This window comes from Macaca thibetana, chromosome 19 (assembly GCF_024542745.1).
Source record: "Macaca thibetana thibetana isolate TM-01 chromosome 19, ASM2454274v1, whole genome shotgun sequence".
Lineage (NCBI taxonomy): Eukaryota > Metazoa > Chordata > Mammalia > Primates > Cercopithecidae > Macaca > Macaca thibetana.
Genome location: NC_065596.1, coordinates 33154054 through 33177846, shown reverse-complemented (window position 1 = coordinate 33177846; position 23793 = coordinate 33154054). Strand labels below are relative to the sequence as shown.

Sequence of the window (23793 nt, the reverse complement as noted above, 5' to 3'; positions counted from 1 at the left end):
TGTGAAGTTGAATGGGGTTTCCATATTTTACTTCTACTGTCATTTCCTTAAGATACAGTGGCTTTCATCTTGTTGGTTTCTATGTTTTGCTTTGTTTTTACTTTTTTTGATTCGGAGTCTCACTCTGTTGCCCAGGCTTGAGTGCAGTGGCGTGATCTTGGCTCACTGCAACCTCCACCTTTTGGGTTCAAGTGATTCTCCTGCCTCAGCCTCTTGAGTGGCTGGGATTACAGGCATGTGTCACCACACCTGACTAATTTTTGGTAGTTCTATTCCAGATGGCGGTTTCGCCATGTTGACCAGGCTGGTTTTGTTAGCCTGACCTGACGTGATTCAGTGGCCTTGGATTCCCAAATTGCTGGAATTACAGGCATGAGCCACCGCCCCTGGCCCCATCTGAGTTTGTTTTTAAGGCTGAATAATATTCCATTGTATGTATATACCACATTTTGTTCATATATTTACCTGTCAGTGGACATCTGGGTTGGTTTCTTGTCTTTATTCTCATAAATAATACTGCCCAGGTGGGTGCGGTGGCACACACCTATAATCCCAGCACTTTGGAAGGCTGAGGTGGGTGAATCACCTGAGGTCAGGAGTTGGAGACAGCCTGTCCAACATGGGTGAAACCACATCTCTATTAAAGGTACAGTTCTTTTTATTTTTTATTTTTTTAAGACTGAGTATTGCTCTGTCACCCAAGCTGGAGTGCAGTGGTGCAACCTCAGCTCACTGCAAACTCCGCCTCCCGGGTTCAAGCAATCTCCTACCTCAGCCTTTTGAGTAGGTGGGATTACAGATGTGCACCACCATGCCTGACTAATGTTTTGTATTTTTTTAAGTAGACAGTGTTTCACCATGCTGGCCTGGCTGGTCTCGAACTCCTGACCTTGTGATCCACCCGCCCATCCAGTGTGCTGGGATTACAGAAGTGAGCCACTGCACTCAGCCAGGCTCTGTTTTCACAAGCACATCACTACCTACTCATCCAGGGGATCCTTGTTCTCCCCCATGGTCTCCTACATTGCTGCACTGTACTCTTCATAGCGTTTACTTGTTTTTTTGTGTGTGTATGCATTTCTGGAATCTACACAGGGAATTTTGTTGAGTACATGCTTGAAACTAGAAATCAGAGGCATTGAATTTAAGAGATGTAAAACTGCTTTCACCTCAGGCCACCATACTGCTGCTTTCTTGGATCTCTTTCATTCTTGTCCCTTGCCCATATTATAATTTGCATAGTTAACCTTGGGTCAATATTTTACCATTTGCTAAATTAGTTCTACTTTCCTCCAAGCTGAAGTTTTGGTCTATCTTAGTGGAATTCTATTCCCACCGACGTGCATGTACAAAGTTCACTCCTACAGGCCCATTACTTCCTGCCTTCCACACTTACCCTTTCTTTCGTGTCCTTGCCTCACATGATACATTGATCTGGAAGCAAATACTGTTTCTTTCCACCCTATTGATTTTGTAATGCCTGATGCCCCAATTTCCCCCGTGAGCCCCTCCTCTCCAACACTACTCACTGAGTAAGTCAAGACCTTATTCATCCACTGGACAAAATTGTACAAAGCTACCTAAATCAATGTGTGCAGGGCATGATGTCTCAGCACATGGTCCATAAGGGATGACTTAGCACCACTGTCAGCAGCACAGCTCAGCCCTTGTGTCCCAGCTCAGCCTTTGTATCCCACTTGATGTACTTATTTCTGTTCTCCTTGAATTTTCTATGACTTGTCATTTTCTGTACTGCCTGGGCTGACTATTGTGCCTAAGAACATGTGGTGGGATGCTTCAGGCCCAGGATCAAGTCTTGTCCCTCACTTACCATATGTGCAAACTGGGGTCATGTATATGACCATTATGGGCCTACTGTCATTATTTGAGAAATAATGTTAATTTGCTTCCAGGGTTGGTTTTGTTTTTTTTTGTTTTTTTTTTTTTGAGATGGAATTTTGCTCCTGTTTCCCAGGCTGAAGTGCAATAGCACAATTTCAGTTCACCGCAACCTCCACCTCCCGTGTTCAAGCGATTCTCCTGCCTCAGTCTCCCAAGTAGCTGGGATTACAGGCATGCTCCACCATGCCTTGCTAATTTTGTATTTTCAGTAGGGATGGGGTTTCACCATGTTTGCTAGGCTGGTCTCGAACTCCTGACCTCAAGTGATATACCCTCCTCAGCCTCCCAAAGTGCTGGAATTACAGGCATGAGTGCTCGGCCTTTTTTTTTTTTTTTTTTTTTTTAAGTCAGGTTTCCCTCTTGTTGCTCAGGCTGGAGTGCAATGGTGCAATCTCAGCTCACCGCAACCTCCACTTCCAGGGCTCAAGTGATTGTCCTGCCTCAGACTCCCAAGTAGCTGGGATTATGCCTGGTGCAAGCCTGGCTAATCTTTGTATTTTTAGTAGAGATGTGGTTTCTCCATAATGGTAAGGCTGGTTTCCAACTCCCAACCTCAGGTGATTCGTCCACCTGCTTTTTAAAACTAGTGAATACTATTAGACTTCTTCATCTATTATAAGTTTTATAGTAGAGACTCTAAACTTCCTTTGTTTAATAAGATTTGTCAGTCTTCGGTTATGTTGATGATGAGATGCCTCTTTTCCTGTCTCACTCATTTTACTGTTCTGTCAAAAATAGCTTACACTGGCCAGCCGCAGTTCGAGACCAGCCTGGCCAACATGGTGAAACCCTGTCTCTAGTAAAAATATAAAAATTAGCTGAGCGTGTTGGTATGAACCTGTAATCCCAGCTTCTTGTGAGACTGAGACAGGAGAATCACTTGAACCTGGGAGGTGGATGTTGCAGTGAACCATGATCGCACCACTGCACTCCAGCTCGGGTGACAGTTAGATTCCATTCCCCACCCCCCCCAAAAAAATTAGCCAGGCATGGTGGCACGTGTCTGTAGTCCCTGCTACTCAAGAGGCTGAGGCATGAGTATCTCTTTAGGTAGGAGAATCATGCCACTACCTGGGTGATGAAGCATTACTCAGTCTCAAAAATAGATTAAAAAAAAATAGCTTAAACTGGAAATCTTAAGACATAGAAATGTATTTCTCATGAATCTGGAGAGTGGGAAATCCAAGAGCAAGATGTCAGTTAGATTGGTTCCTGGTGAGAGCCTTCTTCATGGTTTAGCCCAGCCATCTTCCTGCTGTGTCCTGACATGATGGAAAGAGGAACAGGCAATCAGCTCTTTACTGTCTCTTTTTATAAAAGCATTTGTCCTGGCCGGGCGTGGTGGCTCACGCCTGTATTCCCAGCATTTGGGAGGCTGAGATGGCCAAATCACATGAGGTCGGGAGTTTGAGACCAGCCTGACCAACATGGAGATACACCGTCTCTACTAAAAATACAAAATTAGCCGGGAGCGGTGGTGCATGCATTTAATCCCAGCTACTCAGATGGCTGAGGTGGGAGAATCGCTTGAACCTGGGAGGCAGAGGTTGCAGTGATCCTAGATCACGCTATTGCACTGCAGCCTGGGCAATAAGAGTGAAACTCTTTTTCAAAAATAAATGAAAGAAAACATACAATTAAAAGCCCTAGTCCTATTCACAATTAGTCAACATGCATGACCAAATTCTCTAAAAGGCCCCATCTGCAGGAACATCCTATTGGAGAATAAGAAACCTGATAATGGCTTTTAGCTAAGACGAACATTTGGGCCAGGGAGCATACATCATATTTTTTGTTTTTATTGTGCAGTTTGTTTTATACAATGTTTTCTCTGATCTCAGTTTATAAATTTTCCCGGTACACTGTCTGTATATTTTATGCATAGTGAACTAGATAACCATGGGGAATGCATATATAGAAAATTGCTGTGTTGCCTGGCTATTACATATCTAGAGTTGTGACATCATAATTGCACTTTTCTACACTATTAGTCAATTATTTATCTATTTGTTTGTTTGTTTGTTTGAGACGGAGTCTTGCCCTGTCACCCAGGCTGTAATGCAATGGCGAGATCTCAGCTCACTGCAACCTCCGCCTCGTGAGTCCAAATGATTCTTTTGCCTTATCCTCCAGAGTAGCTGAGATTACAGGCGCCCACCGCCACACCCAGCTGTTTCTTTCTGTATTCTTAGTAGAGATGGGGTTTTCCCATGTTGGCCTAACTGTTCTCGATCTCCTGACCTCGTGATCCACCTGCCTCAGCCACCCAACGTGCTGGGATTACAGGTGTGAGCCACCGGGCTCAGCCATTAGTCAATTCTTATTTCTTAAAATGCTGTGTATTTTCTTGACCTCATACCTCAGAAGGTAGTGATCTTATCATGTATTTCTTTTCTTATGTTGTGTGCTGATGCTTAAGTCGAAATTGTGGCTTTTTTCTTAAGAGGAATTGTTTAGAATTCTGCAGGCCATATAAATGTACTCATTTGCTTGCTGGTTTTATCATGGGTTACAACATCTTATTTTTATAATTTTACATACGGCTTTACAGTATGTGGTATAGAATATAACTGACACACTACACTCGTTAATGTCACAAAGTGTCACCGGGTGCAGTGGCTCACACCTGTAATCCCAGAACTTTGGGAGGCCGAGGTGAGTGGATTACTTGAGGTCAGGTGTTTGAGACCAGACTGGCCAAGATGGTGAAACCCCATCTCTACTAAAAACACAAAAATTACACAGACATAGTGGTGCGTGCCTGTAATCCCAGGTACTCAGGAGGCTGAGGCAGGAGAATCACTTCAACCCAGGTGGCAGAGGTTGCAGTGAGCTGAGATCATGCCATGGCACTCCAAGCTGGAGTGAAAGACCCTGTCTCAAAAAAATAAAACTACAAAAAATTTTTCAAAAGTCACTAAGTGCCTGTTCTGTGTGGATATAAGTAATTTTATGACATTTATTCAGAATACATTGTAACATTTTTTTCTTTTTTTCCTTTTATTTTTGAGGCCGAGTCTCACTTTGTCTCCCTGGCTGGAGTGCAGTAGTGCGATCTTGGCTCACTGCAACCTCTGCTTCTCATGTTCAAGCGATTCTTGTGCCTCAGCCTCCCGAGTAGCTGTGACTACAGGCGCGGGCCACCACACCTGGCTAATTTTTGTAATCTTTTATTATATTCTCTGTGCTATAATTGTTTGACAATACGGAATTTACGTTGCTTTTGGTTATCCTTACATGAGGTTGTTGTGGATTATTTACCAATATTGTATATTGTGTGGGTTTTTGTTTTTTAGCATTTGTACACAGTAAATATGAAGAATATATATTTTTCTCTTCATTGATGTGACAGTGATATGTTTTTTGCAAATTGTGATACACTTTAGGGTCACAGTGGAAAAACACTCCTTACTTTCGGCTTACTCATGTTTGTGCCCTGTCAGTGTTTTGTCATGATATAGGAAATAGGTTTTCATGGAATTAATTTGAAGGATATGTAAATGCCCTTTGTTTATTAAAGAATCTTATTCCTTTTGTGTTCCTATACTTTGAAGATCATGTTTGGGAAATTCAAAATAAGTATTCTTTTTGTATCATATTTACACACTTCAGTATGATTTACCATCTGGACTTAATTTGAAACCTATTGGTGTTTATATTTTACAGATATCTCTTCCAAATGCATCATGAAGGAGTTCTCATCAACAGGGCAGTGCAATACAGAAGTGATCCACACCGGGACATTGCAAAGACATGAAAGTCATCACATTAGAGATTTTTGCTTCCAGGACATTGAGAAACAAATTCAGGACATTGAGTTTCAGTGTCAAGAAGATGAAAGAAATGGCCATGAAGGACCCATGACAAAAATAAAAATGTTCACTGGTAGTACAGACCGACATGATCAAAAACATGCTGGAAACAAGCCTATTAAAGATCAGCTTGGATCGAGCTTTCATTCACATCTGCCTGAACTGCGCATATTTCAGATCAAAGGTAAAATGGGTAATCAACTTGAGAAGTCTACCGATGATGTTCCCTCAGTTTCAACATCCCAAAGAATTTCTTGTAGACCCCAAATCCGTATTTCTAATAACTGTGAGAATAATTCCCCAAATTCTTCATTACTCACAGAAGAACAGGAAGTACACATGACAAAAACATCTTTCCAGTGTAATGAGAGTGGCAAAGCCTTTAATTGTAGCTCACTCTTAAGGAAACACCAGACAATCCATTTAGGAGACAAAATATATAAACGTGATGTATGTGGCAAGGTGTTTAATCACAAGCAGAACCTTGCATGCCATCAGAAATGCCACACGGGTGAGAAACCTTACAAGTGTAATGAGTGTGGCAAGTCCTTCAGTCAGGTGTCATCCCTTACATGCCATCGTAGACTTCATACTGGAGTAAAACCTTACAAGTGTAATGAGTGTGGCAAGCTCTTTGGTCAAAATTCAGCCCTTGTAATTCATAAGGCAATTCATACTGGAGAGAAACCTTACAAGTGTAATGAATGTGACAAGGCTTTTAATCAACAATCAAACTTTGCACGTCATCATAGAATTCATACTGGAGAGAAACCTTACAAATGTGAAGAATGTGACAAAGTTTTCAATCGCAAATCAACCCTTGAGACACATAGGAGAATTCACACTGGAGAGAAACCGTACAAATGTAAGGTTTGTGACACAGCTTTCACGTGGAATTCACAACTGGCACGACATACCAGAATTCACACTGTAGAGAAAACTTACAAGTGTAATGAGTGTGGCAAGACTTTCAGTCACAAGTCCTCCCTTGTATGCCATCATAGACTTCATGGTGGAGAGAAATCTTACAAATGTGAGCTTTGTGACAAGGCTTTCGCATGGAATTCACACCTGGTAAGACATACTAGAATTCACAGTGGAGAAAAACCTTACAAGTGTCGTGAATGTGGCAAGACCTTTCGTCAAAATTCAGATCTTTTAGTTCATAAATCAATTCATACTGGAGAGCAACCTTACAAATATGAAGAATGTGAAAAAGTTTTCAGTCGAGTATCAACCCTTGAGACACATAAGGTAATTCATACTGGAGAGAAACCATACAAATGTAAGGTTTGTGACAAGGCTTTTGCATCTCATTCCTATCTGGCAAAACATACTAGAATTCATAGTGGAGAGAAACCTTACAAGTGTAATGAGTGCGGCAAGACCTTCCGTCTGAAGTCATACCTTGTATGCCATCGTAGAGTTCATAGTGGTGAAAAGCCTTACAAGTGTAATGAGTGCAGCAAGACCTTCAGTCAGAGGTCATACCTTCATTGCCATCGTAGACTTCATAGTGGTGAGAAACCTTACAAGTGTAATGAGTGTGGAAAGACCTTCAGTCACAAGCCATCGCTTGTATACCATCGTAGACTTCATACTGGAGAGAAATCTTACAAATGTACACTTTGTGACAAGGCCTTTGTGCGTAATTCATACCTAGCAAGACATACTAGAATTCACACTGCAGAGAAACCTTACAAGTGTAACAAATGTGGGAAGGCTTTTAATCAACAATCACAACTTTCACTTCATCATAGAATTCATACTGGAGAGAAAATTTACAAATGTGAAGCATGTGACAAACTTTTCAGTCGCAAATCACACCTTAAAAGACATAGGATAATTCATACTGGAGAGAAACCATACAAATATAAGGTTTGTGACAAGACTTTTGGGAGTGATTCACACCTGGCACAACATACTGGAATTCACACTGGAGAGAAACCTTACAAGTGTAGTGAGTGTGGCAAAGCCTTTAGTGAGAAGTCAACAATTATTCCCCATCAGGCAATTCATGGTGTAGGGAAACTGGACTAATGTAATGATTCTCACAAAGTCTTCAGTAATGCTAAAACCGTTGTAAATCATTGGAGAATCCATAATGAAGAGAGATCTTACAAGTGTAACAAATGTGGCAAAATTTTCAGACATCGTTCATACATTGCAGTTCATTGCAAACTCATACTGGAGAGAAACCTTACAAATGTCATGATGATGGGCCGGGCGCGGTGGCTCAAGCCTGTAATCCCAGCACTTTGGGAGGCCGAGACGGGCGGATCACGAGGTCAGGAGATCGAGACCATCCTGGCTAACACGGTGAAACCCCGTCTCTACTAAAAAATACAAAAAACTAGCCGGGCGAAGTGGCGGGCGCCTGTAGTCCCAGCTACTTGGGAGGCTGAGGCAGGAGAATGGCGTGAACCCGGGAGGCGCAGCTTGCAGTGAGCTGAGATCCGGCCACTGCACTCCAGCCTGGGCGACAGAGCATGACTCCGTCTCAAAAAAAAAACAAAAAAAAACAAAAAAAACCAAATGTCATGATGATGGCAAGGTCTTCAGTCAAGCTTCATCCTATGCAAAAACAGGAGAATTCATACAGGAGAGAAACCTCACAAGTGTGATGATTGTGGCAAAGCCTTTACTTCATGTTCACACCTTATTAGACATCAGAGAATCCATACTGGACAGAAATCTTACAAATGTCTTAAGTTTGGCAAAGTCTTCAGTCCGAGGTCACTCCTTGCAGAACATCAGAAAATTAATTTTTGAGATAACTGTTCCCAATGCAATGAGTATAGCAAACCGTCAAGCATTAATTGACATTAGAGTCAAATCAGCATTGATTTGAGTTTGTATTGACTTAACATTCAGTTCAAGCCTTAATTGACATTAAAGTGTTTATGTTAAGAGGATTGAGCCAGGTGCGGTGGTTCATGCCTGTAATCCTAGCATGTTGGGAAGCCAAGGCACGTAGGTCACTTGAGGTCAGGAGTTTGAAACCAGCATGGCCAACAGATGTGAGCCACTTTTCCCAACCTATTTTCTGTTTCTTATTTTCTATTTTTCTTTTTTGAGATAGTGCTTTTTAAAGAGATAGTACTTTTTTGAGACAGTAGTTTTGAAAAGGGATATACCGTAGTACTTTTTAACAGGGATATCAGGCTGGGTACGGAGGCTCACGCCTGTAATACCAGCCCTTTGGGAGGCTGAAGCAGGTGGATCATGAGGTGAAGAGGTCGAGACCAGCCTTGCTAACACGGCGAAACCGCGTCTCCACTGAAAATACAAAAAATTAGCCAGGCATGGTGGCGGGTGCCTGTAGTCCCAGCTACTCAGGAGGCTGAGGCAGGAGAATGGTTTAAACCCGGGAGGCGGAGCTTGCAGGCAGCCGAGATCACACCACTGCACTGCAGCCTGGGCAACAGAGTGAGAGTCTGTCTCAGAAACAAAACAAAACAAACCAGGATATGAGAGCCCGACAAGGTGGCTCATCCTTGCAATCACAGTACTTTGGTAGACCGACTTGAGTGGATCACCTAAGGTCAGAAGTTCAAGAGCATCCTGGCTAACGTGGTGAAACCCCATCTCTATTAAAAATAAAAAAGTTAGCCAGGGCTGGTGGTGTGCACCTTTTGTTCCAGCCACTTGGGAAGCTGAGGCACAAGAATCACTTACACCTGGGAGGCAGAGGTTGCAGTGAGCCAATATCATCCCACAGCACTGCAGCCAGGGCGGCAGAGTAAGTCTCCATCTCAAACAAACACACAAACAAAAAATAGAAAAAAAAGAGACATCAAAAATTATTTTGTTCTCATTGTATAATAGATTTCCTTTTTTTTTTTTTCTTTCTGGTTCCTCTTCATTTCTCTATTTTTTATTTTTAATTTTTTTTTGCTGTTTGAGTTTGAGATAAATCTTAGTTTTAAAAATTTTATTTCTGGCCGGGCGTGGTGGCTCACGCCTGTAATCCCAGCAGTTTGGGAGGCCAAGGCAGTTGGATCACGATGTCAGGAGATTGAGACCATCCTGGCTAACACGGTGAAACCCCGTCTTTACTAAAAATACAAAAAATTAGCCGGGTGTGGTGGCGGGCGCCTGTAGTCCCAGCTACTCGGGAGGCTGAGACAGGAGAATGGCGTGAACCCAGAAGGCGGAGGTTGCAGTGAGCCGAGGTTGTGCCACTGCACTCCAGCCTGGGCGACAGAGCGAGACTCCGTCTCAAAAAAAAAATTTTTTTTATTTCTGCTCTCGGCCTTAGTGCCATGTTCTTGGAAACCTCTGTGCCATGAGAGCCAAGTGGAGAATGAAGCGAATGCTCAGCCTGAAGCACAAAAGAAGAAAGATGAGGTACAGCTCCAAGTAAACTGCTAGCTTGTTGCACCGTGGAGGCCACAGGAACAGAAACATGGAGTGCCAGACGCTGGCGATGCTGTTACAAGTTGTGAGACTGCATGCTACTATCTAGAGCTTGTCTCAATGGATCTAGAACTTCATCGCCCTGTGATCACCGATCACCTCTGAGACCCACCTTGCTCATAAACAAAACTGCCCATGTTGGTCCTCTGCCCTGGACCTGTGACATTCTGGACTATTTCTGTGTTTATTTGTGGCCGAGTGTAACAACCATATAATAAATCACCACTTCTGCTTTTTTAGCTGAACATATGAAAAAAAAATTATTTCTTTCTTAATCCGTAATGACTTCTGAAAGATGCCTTTGCAGCATCCTATAATCAGCTCACATCATTCATTTCTGTACTTGAGTATTTTCCGGTTATTCTCTGTTGACCCCGGAATTCATTAGAATTTTTTTTTTTAAACAATTTCAAAATAGTTGCTGTTTGAAATTAATATCCGGTTCAGTTCAAGGTCTGCATGCTTTCTAGTCGTTGTTATTTATTGGAAGCCTTGGTACCTAATACTTAAGTTTGATTGTTTCAGTGTATACTTGGTATAGATGTCAGTGACCTTTTAACTAAACATCAAAATATAGTTTAACCAGTTAGTCTGTTTTTCAGTTTTCTTTCCTTTTGTCATTGGTTAAAATCTTGAGCTGGGAGCTGTTTATTGCGTGTTTCCCTCAAGGCCCTCTGGTCCATTCTGTAAAAATGTTGAAACATGGGCTGCATTGGCATAGAACACTCCTCCAAAAGAACCCATGTGTTCTTTTCTTTTTCTTGAAATGGAGTCTTGCTCTGTCGCCTTGGGTGGAGTGCAGTGGTGCAATCTCAGGTCACTGAAACCTCTGCCTCCCAGGACCAAGGGATTCTCCTGCCTCAGTCTCCTGAGTAGCTAGAATTACAGGCACCCACCAGCACGCCAGGCTAATTTTTGTATTTTTAATATATTTTGGTATCTAAACATCACATGATGGACATATTTGTTTTCTGGAAAAACTCCGAGGAAAGCTGCCGCCATAGAGACCCATTGCCATAAATCATCTCCTTTCTCTGTCACATCCTCCACCCTCCTTACAAACTCACTGGACAGCAGCTACTGTCAGTTCTGTGTCAGGCGTCAGGGCAAGTCTCGTACACGTGTATTTCTGCATAAAGCAAAATAGTGTTGAAGTGTTGGGATGACGAAAATTTTTGGGGGTGGTATGGAGAGATAATGGGCGATGTTTCTCAGGGCTGCTGCAAGCGGATTAGGGGTGGCATGGGAACCTAGAGTGGGAGAGATTAAGCTGAAGGAAGATTTTGTGGTAATGGGTGATATTGTGGGCTTGTTAGAAGAAATATTTGTCACATAGAATTATTGGTGATGGCCTGGATACAGTTTTGTTTGAATTGAAAACCTAATGGAATAAGAGAAGGAGAAAAACAGGTAGTAAAGGACTAAGAAGCCGGGCGCGGTGGCTCAAGCCTGTAATCCCAGCACTTTGGGAGGCCGAGACGGGCGGATCACGAGGTCAGGAGATCGAGACCATCCTGGCTAACACGGTGAAACCCCGTCTCTACTAAAAAAATACAAAAAACTAGCCGGGTGAGGTGGCGGCGCCTGTAGTCCCAGCTACTCAGGAGGCTGAGGCAGGAGAATGGCGTGAACCCGGGAGGCGGAGCTTACAGTGAGCTGAGATCTGGCCACTGCACTCCAGCCCGGGCCACACAGCGAGACTCCATCTCAAAAAAAAAAAAAAAAAAAAAAAAAAAAGGACTAAGAATTGGGAGGACCCAGGACATCCAATTAGAGAGTGCCCAAGGAGGTTCAGCATAGCCCTGCCAGAAAGATTATTTATATACTTTAAGAGTTAAGAGTGGCAGTTTGGGAATAGCACCAGGAGATATCAGCTGTGATGTCTTGGAGAAATAGTGTAAACCAGCAGTGTAGAGAGCAGGGCATTTATGAGTAGTTGAGATCAGTGAATACAGAAGATAGTAGGGATGACAAAGTTTTGGGGACACAGTCCAAGTAGGTCTGGTGTCTGGAATGAGATTGGGACCTGATAAAAAGGAGTGTTGATACAGGAGCTCAAATGGGCTGTACCCTGTAGCATTCCAAGGACGGGACCTAATTCTGAGAAGGGCAAGTGGTAAAAGTATTGTCCAGTCCTTTTTAAGTTAGTGACCGAGCTTGGTGAGGTGTGTTTTGAAAAGACCATTAGTCCATTCTACCTTTTCTGAAGATTGAGGAAGGTAAGCAGTATGAAGGTTCCACTGAATACCAAGAGCCTGAGCTTGGGTGATTTAACTAATAAAGGCTGGTCCGTTATTGGACTGTATAGAGGTAGGAAGGCCAAACTGAGGAATTATGTCTGACAGAAGGGAAGAAACAACCATGGTGGCCTTCTCAGACCCCGTGGGAAACGCCTCTACCCATCCAGTGAAAATGTCTACCCAGACCAAGAGGTATTTTAGTTTCCTGACTCAAGGCATGTGAGTAAGTCAATTTGCCAGTCCTGGGCTGGGGCAAATCCCCAAGCTTGATGTGTAGGGAAAGGAGGGGGCCTGAGAAATTCCCAAGGAGTAGTAGAATAGCAGATGGAACACTGAGAAGTGATTTCCTTGAGGATAGAGTTCCATGATGGAAAGGAAACGAGAGGTTCTAAGAGGCAGGCTAGTGGCTTGTAACCTACATGGAAGAGGTTATGAAATGATGACAGAATAGAATGGGCCTGTGAGGCTGGAAGGAGATAATTTCCTTGGTTCAAGAACCATTTGCCTTGTGTGGGAAGAGATTGATAGGTGGAAGTTTCAGTGGGGGAGTGGCCAGATGAGAAGGAGAAAAACTGCTGTAAGAGATAGAAGTTGGAACACTAGCTGCTTTTTTAGCTACTTTATCAGCATAAGTGTTGTCCTGAGTGATGGGATCTGATGCCTTTTGATTACCCTTGGCGTGAATGGCTCCAGCTTCCTTTGTAGGTAAAGGGGCTTTGAGAAGAGTTTTTATTAAAGAGGCATTAATGATGGAGGACCCTTGCATGGTGAGGAAATTTTTTTCTGCCCATATAACAGCATGGTGGTGCAGGATATGGAAGGCATATTTAGAATCAGTATAAATATTGATGCACATTCCTTTTGCAAGAGTGAGGGCTCAAGTTCAGGCAATGAGTTCAGCTTGCTGAGAGGTAGTGGAGGGGGCCAGAGCAGTAGCCTCAATGATAGATACTATAGCATAGCCTGCGTTTGCTGGTGATTGGCGATTGGGCCTAGTGGAACTGCCATCAATACACCAAGTGTGATTAGGATGAGGAACAGGAAAGAAGGAAATATGGGGAAATGGAGTGAACGTCAGGTAGATCAGAGAGATACAGCCATGGGGGTCAGGTGTGGTATCCGGAATAATGTGGGAGGCCGGATTGAAGTCCAGGCTAGGAACAATGGTAATTGTAGGAGACTCTAAGAAACAGTGAGCATAGCTGAAGGAGCCAGGGAGCAGAAAGTATATGCATCAAGTGTGAGGAAGAAAATAGATTTTGGAAGTTATGAGAATTGTAGAGAGTGATTTGAGCAAAGTTTGTGATTTTGAGCCATGGGGGAGGATAGGCCAGACAATTTTGTTGATAAGGAGCAGATCCTGAACTAACCTGTAAGGCTTGTACGGTTTTTGGACAGGTAAAATGGGAGAATTGTAAAGAGAGTTTATAGACTTTAAAATGCCATGCTGTAACTGGTAAGTGATAACAGGCTTTAATCCTTTTAAAGCATGCTGTGGAATGGGATATTGGCATTGAGTGGGGTAAGGGAGATTAGGTTTTAATGAGATGGTAAGGGGTGCATGATCGATTGCCAAGGAGGGAGTAGAGGTATCCCATACTTGTGGGTTAAGGTGGGGGGATATGAGAGCAGGATGCGAAGGAGGCTTTGAACTGGGGAAAATGGTGGCAATGAGGTGCGGCTGTAACCTAGGAATTGTCAGTAAAGTAGATAATTTAGTTAAAATGCCTCAACCTAATAAGGGAACAGGGCAGGTGGGGATAACTAAAAAGGAGTGCTTAAAAGAGTATTGTCCAAGTTGGCACCAGAGTTGGGGAGTTTTAGGAGGTTTAGAAGCCTGGTCATCAATACCTACAAAAGTTATGGAGGCAAGGGAAACAGGCCCTTGAAAAGAAGGTAATGTGGACTGGGTAACCTCCGTATTGATTAAGAAGGGGTCGGACTTACCCTCCACTGTAAGAGTTACCCAAAGAGTCTGTGATGGTCCAGGAGGCGTCCGAGGCAATCTGGCAGTGTCAGTCTTCAGTCGCTAAGCCAAAAAGATCTGGGAAGGAGTCTGTCAGAGAGCCTTGGGCCAGAGTTCCAGGGGCTCTGGGAGTGGCTGCCAGGTTGGACAGTCTGATTTCCAGTAGGATCCCACACAGATGGGACACGGCTTAGGAGGAATCCTGGGCTGCAGACATTCCTTGGCCCAGTGGTCAGATTTCCAGCACTTGAAGCAAGCTCATGGGGTAGGCGGTCCTGGAGGGATGCCTGGCCACTGTGGTTCAGGCGTTTGGAAGTTCTTGTGTGTTGGAGATGTGGCTTGGGTTTGTCTCACAGTGGAGGCAAGGAATTGCAACTCAGAAATGTGTTGCTACTTGGCTGCTTCTACTCTATTATTATACACCTTGAAGGCGAGGTTAGTTAAGTTCTGTGGTGGGGTTTGAGGACCAGAATTTAATTTTTGGAGCTTTCTTTAACGTCAGGAGTAGAGTAATAAAATGTATATTGAGAATAAGATGGCCTTCTGGCTCCTTTGGGTCTAGGGCAGTAAAGCGTCTAAGGGCTGTTGCCAAACAGGCCATGGACTGGGCTGGGTTTTTATATATGAAAAAGAGCCTACATGCTAACTGATTTGGGAGAAATCAGAAAAAGAAAAAAGAGCATTAACCTTGACTATGCCTTTAGCTCCAGCCACCTTTTTAAGAGGAAATTGCCAGGCACGTGGGAGAAGGCTATGGGAGAGGGCTATTCACAGAACAAAACTGTTAACTGGACTGGGTGTGAAGAGGTGAGTTGATAAAAGGATTATAGGGTGGGGGAGCAGAGGCTGAGAAAGAATTGGGACCTGGCTTGGCCTGGTGAGGAGCAGCCTGGGGAGGAGGGGAGAGGTCAGATGGGTCCAAAGAAAAGGAAGATTAAAAAGACCCAACAAGATTGGGGTTGGGACTGAAGGGACAGGTGGGAGGGAAAGAAGCAAGATTTGGGATGAGTTGCATTGGGAACAGAGACTAGGTGGGGACCTACGTGTAACAGAATGCCTGTTCCTTGAACTGGTTGGTCTGAGGACAAGAGATTGTAGGTGGATCTTTCTCATGGAGCAAAGAGCAGGAGGACAGGGGATTGATCTCCCAAGGGAGGTCCCCCTATCCGAATCATGGCACCAAATTTCACTCTCTACAAGAGAAGAGACCACCCAACAGGCTTTATATGAGCAACAAGGCTGTTTATTTCACCTGTGTGCAGACGGGCTGAGTCTGAAAAGAGTCAGGGAAGGGAGATGGGGGTGGGGCAGTTTTATAGGATTTGGGTAGGCAAAGGGAAATTAGTCAAAGGGGGTTGGTCTTTGGCGGGCAGGGGCGGGGGTCACAAGGTGCTCAGTGGGGGAGCTTTTGAGCCAGGATGAGCCAGGAGAAGGAATTTCACAAGGTAATGTCATCAGTTAAGGCAGTAACAGGGCATTTTCACTCGTTTTCTGATTCTCCAGTTACTTTAGGCCATCTGGATGTATACGTGCAGGACACAAGGGATATGATGGCTTAGCTTGGGCTCAGAGGCCTGACAGTAAATTTTAGATAATTTTTTGTTTTCTTTTTCTTTTCTTTTTTTTTTTGAGACGGAGACTCACTCTGTCACCTGGGCTGAAGTTCATTGGCATGATCACTGCAACCTCTGCCTCCCGGGTACAAGCATTTTCCTGCCTCTACCTCCTGAGTAGCTGAGATTACATGAGCCCACCACCACACCTGGCTAATTTTTGTATTTTTAGTAGAGACGGGATTTCACCATCTTGGCCAGTCTGGTCTTGAACCCCTGACCTCATGATTCACCCACCTCGACCTCCCAAAGTGATGGTATTACAGGCATGAGCCACCGCGCTTGGCCAAATTTTTTTATATTTATGTTTTTACTTTAGGTTTGGGGCCACATGTGAAGCTTTGTTACATAGGTAAAGTTGTGTCATCGGGGTTTGTTGTACAGATTATTTCTTCACTCTTGTATTAAGTCCAGTACCCAATAGTTTTTTTTTTTTTTTTTTTTTTTTTTTTTTTGAGACGAGTTTTGCTCTTGTTGCTCAGGCTCGAGTATAATGGCATGATCTCAGCTCACCGTAACCTCTGCCCCTCAGGTTCAAGCAATTCTTCTGCCTTAGCCTCCCGAGTAGCTGGGATTACAGGTGCCTTCTGCCATGCCTGGCTAATTTTTGTGTTTTTTACTAGAGACAGAGTTTCACTATGTTGGCCAGGCTGGTCTTGAACTCCTGATCTCAGGTGATCCTCTCCCCTAGATCTCTCAAAGTGCTGGGATTACAGGTGTGAGCCACCATGCCCAGCCCCCAGTAGTTATTTTTTCTGCTCCTCTCCTTCCTCCCACCCGTCACCCTCAAGTAGATCCCAGCATCTGTTGTTTCTTCTTTGCATTCCAGTAAATATTTTACTTTGATATTTGATCCTATTGGTGTAAAAATTTACATGTTATCATGTTAGCAAACGTGGCTAGCTTGCTCTTTGACATCTGCATTGGAAATTGGCTGAATGACAAGGTGTGGGTCCTTTTTGATTTTCCTCTGTATAAAGAGTCCTGTAGTGACTGCCTCTGTGCATACCTGCATTACTACAGATACCTGAAGCTTCCTCCATGTCAGGCAGTTGAGAGTGATTTCTTCCTCTAGGATGGGGCATTTCCTGTTTTCTAAGATCTGACAAGATTTCCACCTGCCCCCAACTGCCAAACCATTCTTTTCCACCAAGATGAGATTCCTTTTCAGTTAAACAAAACTTGCTACTTCTTACATTTTTAAAAACATATATATACTATATACATTATATATAGTATATATACACACATCCCCACACATATACACACATATATACATACAGATTATTATATACACACACATATGTATATATTTTGAAAATCTTTTGTATTTTGAAAATCTGAGGAAAATGACAATCCTTTGTATTAACATCTAGTTTTTCTGAGTCTGTGTAGGTTTTATTATTTTGTTGACATATATATACAAAATGGATTTTTGTACTTTGAGTGATTTTGTTTTCATGTATTTTATTTTATTTTCAGACGGGGTCTTGCTTTGTTGCCCAGGCTAGTGTGCAGTGGTGTGATCGTAACTCACTGCAACCTCCACCCTAAGGATCAAGCCATCCTCCCACCTCCAGCCTGCCAAATAGCTGGGACCACAGGTGCCTGGCACCATGCCTGGCTAATTTTTTTTTTTTTTTTTGAGACAGAATTTCAGTTTCCCGGGTTGGAGTGCAGAGGCGCGATCTCGGATCACTGCAACCTCTGCCTCCAGTGATCAAGCGAATCTCCTGCCTCAGCCTCCCGCGTAGCTGGGATTACAGCCATGTGCCACCGTGCCTGGCCGATCTTTCACTGTGGATGTTGTCATCTTTGAAAACCTCACTCATGCTCTGGCAAATCTAGATACTGAATGTCACTTGGTGTGTCAAAGTTCCTAACATTTCTATAACGGGAACCCTGCATTGAGTTTTTAATTGATGTATTGCTTGTATTTTTCACAAACGTAAGAAATTCATACTGAGAGGGTGTCATGACCTCTTCAAAAAGTGTAATAAAACACAACTGGGAAGACGTCATGTGGTGAGAAATCCCTTACTCGGATTTGTCAGAACATTCATTACAATTAAATCCATGCTTTCCCCTCTCTCCTCTTCTCATTTTCTGTGAAGATAAGAACTCGTCCCATAACCATTTGGTATAAATGTGTTTTCATTTCAGCGTCTATTGACATTCAGGGATGTGGTCATAGAAATCTCTCAGGAGGAGTGGAAATGCCTGGACCCTTCTCAGAGGACTCTATACAGAGACGTGATGCTGGAGAATTATAGGAACCTGGTCTCCCTGGGTGAGGATAACTTCCCTGCTGGGGATGTGCCCTTGTGTGTCTTTGTATTTTCTCTTGTTGCCTCTTGGGAGCCCCATCGTTCTCTGACTAAAATGGAAGCGATATTGATTTTGAAATGAAAAGCTTCATGAGGTAGCACCTGGACTTTCACTGTCCCCTTTGTTTAGACGTTCTGCGTTCTTTGTGATAGCTCATTGGGGGTTCCAGAACTAAAGTAGGCATAAAACGTTATGGCAGGCTGGGCACGGTTAAAAAAACATTTTTGTAACCTGTAAAAACTACTACTTCTCCACTAGAACTTTTTGTTATTTATGTCGGAATTATTTCTGTATATGTTGCATTTCTGTTAACATGTATGTTATGTGCATGTTGCATTCTGTACAATGTTTTTCATGTCTTTTTATTCTAAATAATATTTTAAAAGTTTAGTTTTGAAGAAAAAGTACACGTATGCCAGTTTTTGTATCTGTCCTTTAATTAATTAATTTATTTATGTATTTATGACATGGAGTTTGTTCTTTTCACCCCGGCTGAAGTACAATGGTGCGACAGTGGCTCACTGCAACCTTTGCCTCTTGGCTTAAAGAGATTTTTGTGCCTCGGCCTCCTGAGTAACTGGGACTACAGGCGCAGGCCACCACACCTAGCTAATTTTTGTAATCTTTTCTTATCTTCCCTGTGCTATGATTATTTGACAATACGGAATTTCCATTGATTTTGGTTACCCTTACATGAGCTTGTTGTGGATTATTTATAAATATAGTATATTGCGTGGTCCTTTAGCATTTACTTGTCTACAGTAAATATGCTGTAAATATGAAGAATATATATTTTTCTCTTCAGTGATGTGACAGTGGTAAGTTTTTTGCAAACTGTTATATAATTTAGGGTCACAGTGGAAAAATACTCCTTACTTTAGGGTTATACATGTCTGTGTCCTGTCAGTGTTTTGTGATGATATTAGAAATAGGCTTCCATAGATATGATTTGAAGTACATGGAATCACCCTTTATTTATTAAAGAATCTTACTTCTTTTGATGAAAATATCCATAACCTTTTTCTTTACCCTAACAACAAAATTTAGTTGAAGTAGCTGTCAGGCCTCTGAGCCCAAGCTAAGCCATCATATCCCCTGTGACCTGTGTGTGTACATCCAGATGGCCTGAAGTAACTGAAGAATCACAAAAGAAGTGAAAATGGCCTGTTCCTGTCTTAACTGATGACATTACCTTATGAAACTCCTTCTCTTGGCTCAAAACCTCCCCCACTGAGCACCTTGTGACTCCCACTCCTGCCTACCAGAGAACTGCCCCCTTTGACTGCAATTCTCCATTACCTGCCCAAATCCTACAAAATGGCCCCACTCCTATCTTCCTTTGCCGACTCTCTTTTCGGACTCAGCCCACCTGCACTCAGGTGATTAAAAAGCTTTATTGCTCACACGAAGCCTGTTTGGTGGTCTCTTCACACAGATGCGAGTGAAAGTAGCCTATTCCATTATCCTTCCTTATGTCATCTGATAAAATGGTGAGCTGTAAGCTTCTAAGTAAATGTCCCCGTCAAGTCCCTCTGGTCCATAGTATTCTCCGCAGATGTGGAAGGATGGGCTGGATTGACTTGGAACCTTGGTTTAGCAGAGCCCATATGTTCATGAGGAAAACATTTGCTCCAATCTCATTTTTACAGCTGCCTCTTTTTCAGTGTTTTAAACATTTGTAGCTATGTGTTCACACTTGTGTGTATTTTGAATGTATTTCTGTGATTTTCTGAGAGTGAGTAATTACATGTTTGGCATTGATGTCATCAGAACCTTAGATCGTGAAAGAAGTTGCTTTTGCTCAGGTATATAAAAGACAGTCCGGGAACTTTGCTTTTTACTTGTTTCTTTGTGAGATAGAGTGTCACCCTGTCACCCAGGCTGGAATGCAGTGGCACAGTCTTGGATCACTGCAACCTCTGCCTCCCATGCTCAAGTAATCTTGCATCAGCCTCCCAAGTAGCTGGGACCACAGAGGTGTACCATGACACCTGGCTCAATTTTGTATTTTTGGTAGAGATGGGGTTTCACCATGTTGCCCATGTTGGTCTCAAACTTCTCAGCTCAAATGACCTGCCTGCAACAACTTCCCAAAGTGCTGGGATTACTCGGCTGAGCCCCCACTCCTGGCTGGTGTTGGAATTTTCTAGAGGAGGAAGACCAAGGCAGCCTATTGGGCCTTCCAGGCCATCACATGGGAATCAGCCACACCTCCTTCCTCCTCACCTCAGAGCTTCTCAGGATAACTTGGGGAAATGTCTCCCGCCGTGAACCTTAGTGAGCCCACCTGTAACATAGAGGTGAGGAATACGACCAGGAAAGCTCAGTCAGAGTGACACTGACCCCTGAAATGACTGACAAAATACAGTGTGTGGCTTTTCTTCCCCAGAGGGTAAAGCTCAGTTTGTTTGTTTGTTTGTTTGTTTTTGAGACCGAGTCTCACTCTGTGTCCCAGGCTGGAGTGCAGTGGTGAGATCTTGGCTCACTGCAACATCCACCTCCCGGGTTGAAGTGATTTTCCTGCCTCAGTCTCCCCAGTAGCTGGGATCAGAGTTGGCTTTCAATATTCTTTTGGGTTGTGGGAGAAAAATGTTTGAAGACCTTCTCCCTATGGATCTGTGCCCCCAAGACCTCTCTGATGTCATCACCTGCCTGTGCCCTCCTTTCTTCCACTGCTCCACCCACAGGGGCCGCTTTCCTTTGCCTGGGGCTGAGGTTGCTCCTGACTCAGGGCCTTCGCTTGAGCTGTCCCTCTGCCTAGGACTCTCTGTTCCCTCAGCTGCAAGTGACAAGCAGCCTTTCTTCCCTAGGTGTTTGTTCTGGAATCACCTTCTCTGTGGAAACCTTTGTGATCTCACAGAGCCCCCTCATTTGACATTGCAGCTGTGAACCCAGGACTTCTCAGACAGATCTCTGTTAATTTAGAAAGTTTACTTTGCCAAGGCTGAGGACACACCCGTGGCACAGCCTCAGGAAGCCCTGACGACATGTGCCCAAGGTGGGCGGAGCAGAGCTTAATTTTACACATTTTAGGGAGACATGAGACATCAATCAATATATGTAATAAGTACATTGGTTTGGTCTGGGAAGTTGGGACAACTTTAACCAAAGCCAGGGAGACTTGAAGCAGGGAGGGGGCTCCCAGGTCACAGAGAAGTGAGGCACAGATGTTTAGACATGAGTCAAAAAATCATGGCTAAAATGGGATATGTACCAGGAAAGGGACTAGGAAAAAAATGAAAATGGCATTAAAGTCCCAATTGAGGCTGAGGGAAATCAAGAAAGAAAAGGAATAGGGTATCCTTTTTAGGGGCGGCCACTGTAGGGTTTCCTAAACCCATTCCATTAACTTGGAAAGCAGAAAAACCACTACGGGTAAATCAATGGACTCTACCAAAACAAAAACTGGCGGCTTTACATTTATTAGCAAAGGAACAATTAGAAAAGGGACATATTGAGCCTTCATTCTCACTTTGGAATCCTCGTGTGTTTGTAATTCAGAAAAAATCCGGCAGATGGCGTATGTTAACTAACTTAAGAGACGTAAATGCCTTAATTCAACCCAGGGGGCCTCTCCAACACGGGTTGCCCTCTCCGGCCATGATCCCAAAATTATAACTGATCTGAAAGATTGCTTTTTTACCATTCCTCTGGCGGAGCAGAATTTTGAAAAATTTGCCTTTACTACGCCAGCCATAAATAATAAAGAACCAGCCACCAGGTTTCAGTGGAAAGTGTTGCCTCAGGGAATGATAATAGTCCAACTATTTGTCAGATTTTCATAGGTCGAGCTCTTCAACCAGTTACAGACAAGTTTTCAGACTGTTATAGCATTCATTATGTTGGTGATATTTTGTGTGCTGCAGAAACGAGGGATAAATTAATTGACTGTTACACATTTATGGAAGCAGAGGTTGCCAACGCAGGACTGACAATAGCATCTGATAAGATTCAAACCTCTACTCCTTTTCATTATTTAGGGATGCAGATAGAAAATAGAAAAATTAAGCCACCAAAAAAAAAAATAGAAATAAGAAAAGACACATTAAAAACATTAAATGACTTTCAAAAATTGCTAGGAGATATTAATTGGATTTGGCCTACTCTAGGCATTCCTACTTATGCCAGGTCGAATTTGTTCTCTATCTTAAGAGGAGACCCAGACTTAAATAGTAAAAGAATATTAACCCCAGAGGCAACAAAATAAATTAAATTAGTGGAAGAAAAAATTCAGTCAGCACAAGTAAATAGAATGGATCCCTTAGCCCCCCACTAACTTTTGATTTTTGCTACTGCACATTCTCCGACAGGCACCATTGTTCAGTATACTGATCTTGTGGAGTGGTCATTCCTTCCTCACAGTACAATTAAGACTTTTACATTGTACTTGGATCAAAGAGCTACATTAATTGGTCAGGCAAGATTACGAATAATAAAATTGTGTGGAAATGACCCAGGCAAGATCGTTGTTCCTTTAAACAAGGAACAGGTTAGACAAGCCTTTATCAATTCTGGTGCATGGCAGACTGATCTTGCTGATTTTGTGGGAATTATTGATAATCATTACCCAAAAACAAAGATCTTCCAGTTTTTAAAATTGACTACTTGGATTTTACCTAAAATTACCAGACATAAACCTTTAGAAAATGCTCTGACTGTTTACTGATGGTTCCAGCAATGGAAAAGCAGCTTACACAGGGCCAAAAGAGCGAGTCATCAAAACTCAGTATCAATGGACTCAAAGAGCAGAGTTGGTCACAGTCACTACAGAGTTACAAGATTTTAATCAACCTATTAATATTGTATCAGATTCTGCATATGTAGTACAGGCTACAAGGGATGTTGAGACAGCCCTAATTAAATATAGCATGGATGATCAGTGAAACCAGCTGTTCAATTTATTACAACAACTGTAAAAAAGGAAATTTCCCATTTTATATTACTCATATTCAAGCACACACTAATTTACCAGGGCCTTTAGCTAAAGCAAATGAACAAGCTGACTTACTGGTATCCTCTGCATTCATAAAAGCACAAGAACTTCATGCTTTGATTCATGTAAATGCAGCAGGATTAAAAACAATTTGACGTCACATGGAAACAGGCAAAAAATATTGTACAACATTGAACCCAGTGTCAAGTCCTACAGCTGTCCACTCAAAAGGCAGGAGTCAATCCCAGAGGTCTGTGTCCTAATGCGTTATGGCAAATGGATGTCACGCATGTACCTTCATTTGGAAGATTATCATGTGTCCATGTAACACTTGATACTTATTCACGTGTCATATGGGCAACCTGCCAGACAGGAGAAAGCACTTTCCATGTTAAAAAACATTTATTATCTTGTTTTGCTGTAATGGGAGTTCAAGAATAAAATTAAAACCGACAACAAACCAGGATACTGTAGTAGAGCTTTCCAAAAATACTTAAATCAGTGGAAAATTACAAATACAACAGAAATTCCCTATAATTCCCAAGGACAGGCCATAGTTGAAAGAACTAATAGAACATTC

At 42.9% G+C, this 23793-nt stretch overlaps 1 protein-coding gene across 2 annotated transcripts in view; it reads left to right on the top strand.

Moving 5' to 3' along the window:
- Positions 1-5704: 5704 nt before the first annotated feature.
- The window catches only part of LOC126943021 (zinc finger protein 611), a 165042-nt gene continuing 146953 nt past the window's right edge, over positions 5705-23793 (top strand). For both annotated transcript variants that reach the window (XM_050771281.1, XM_050771280.1), the window contains exons 1-2: positions 5705-5898; positions 18116-18242. In XM_050771281.1, coding sequence (XP_050627238.1) covers positions 5803-5898; positions 18116-18242 — 223 coding nt within the window. In that variant the 5' untranslated portion in view covers positions 5705-5802. The remainder of the gene's footprint in view (positions 5899-18115; positions 18243-23793) is intronic.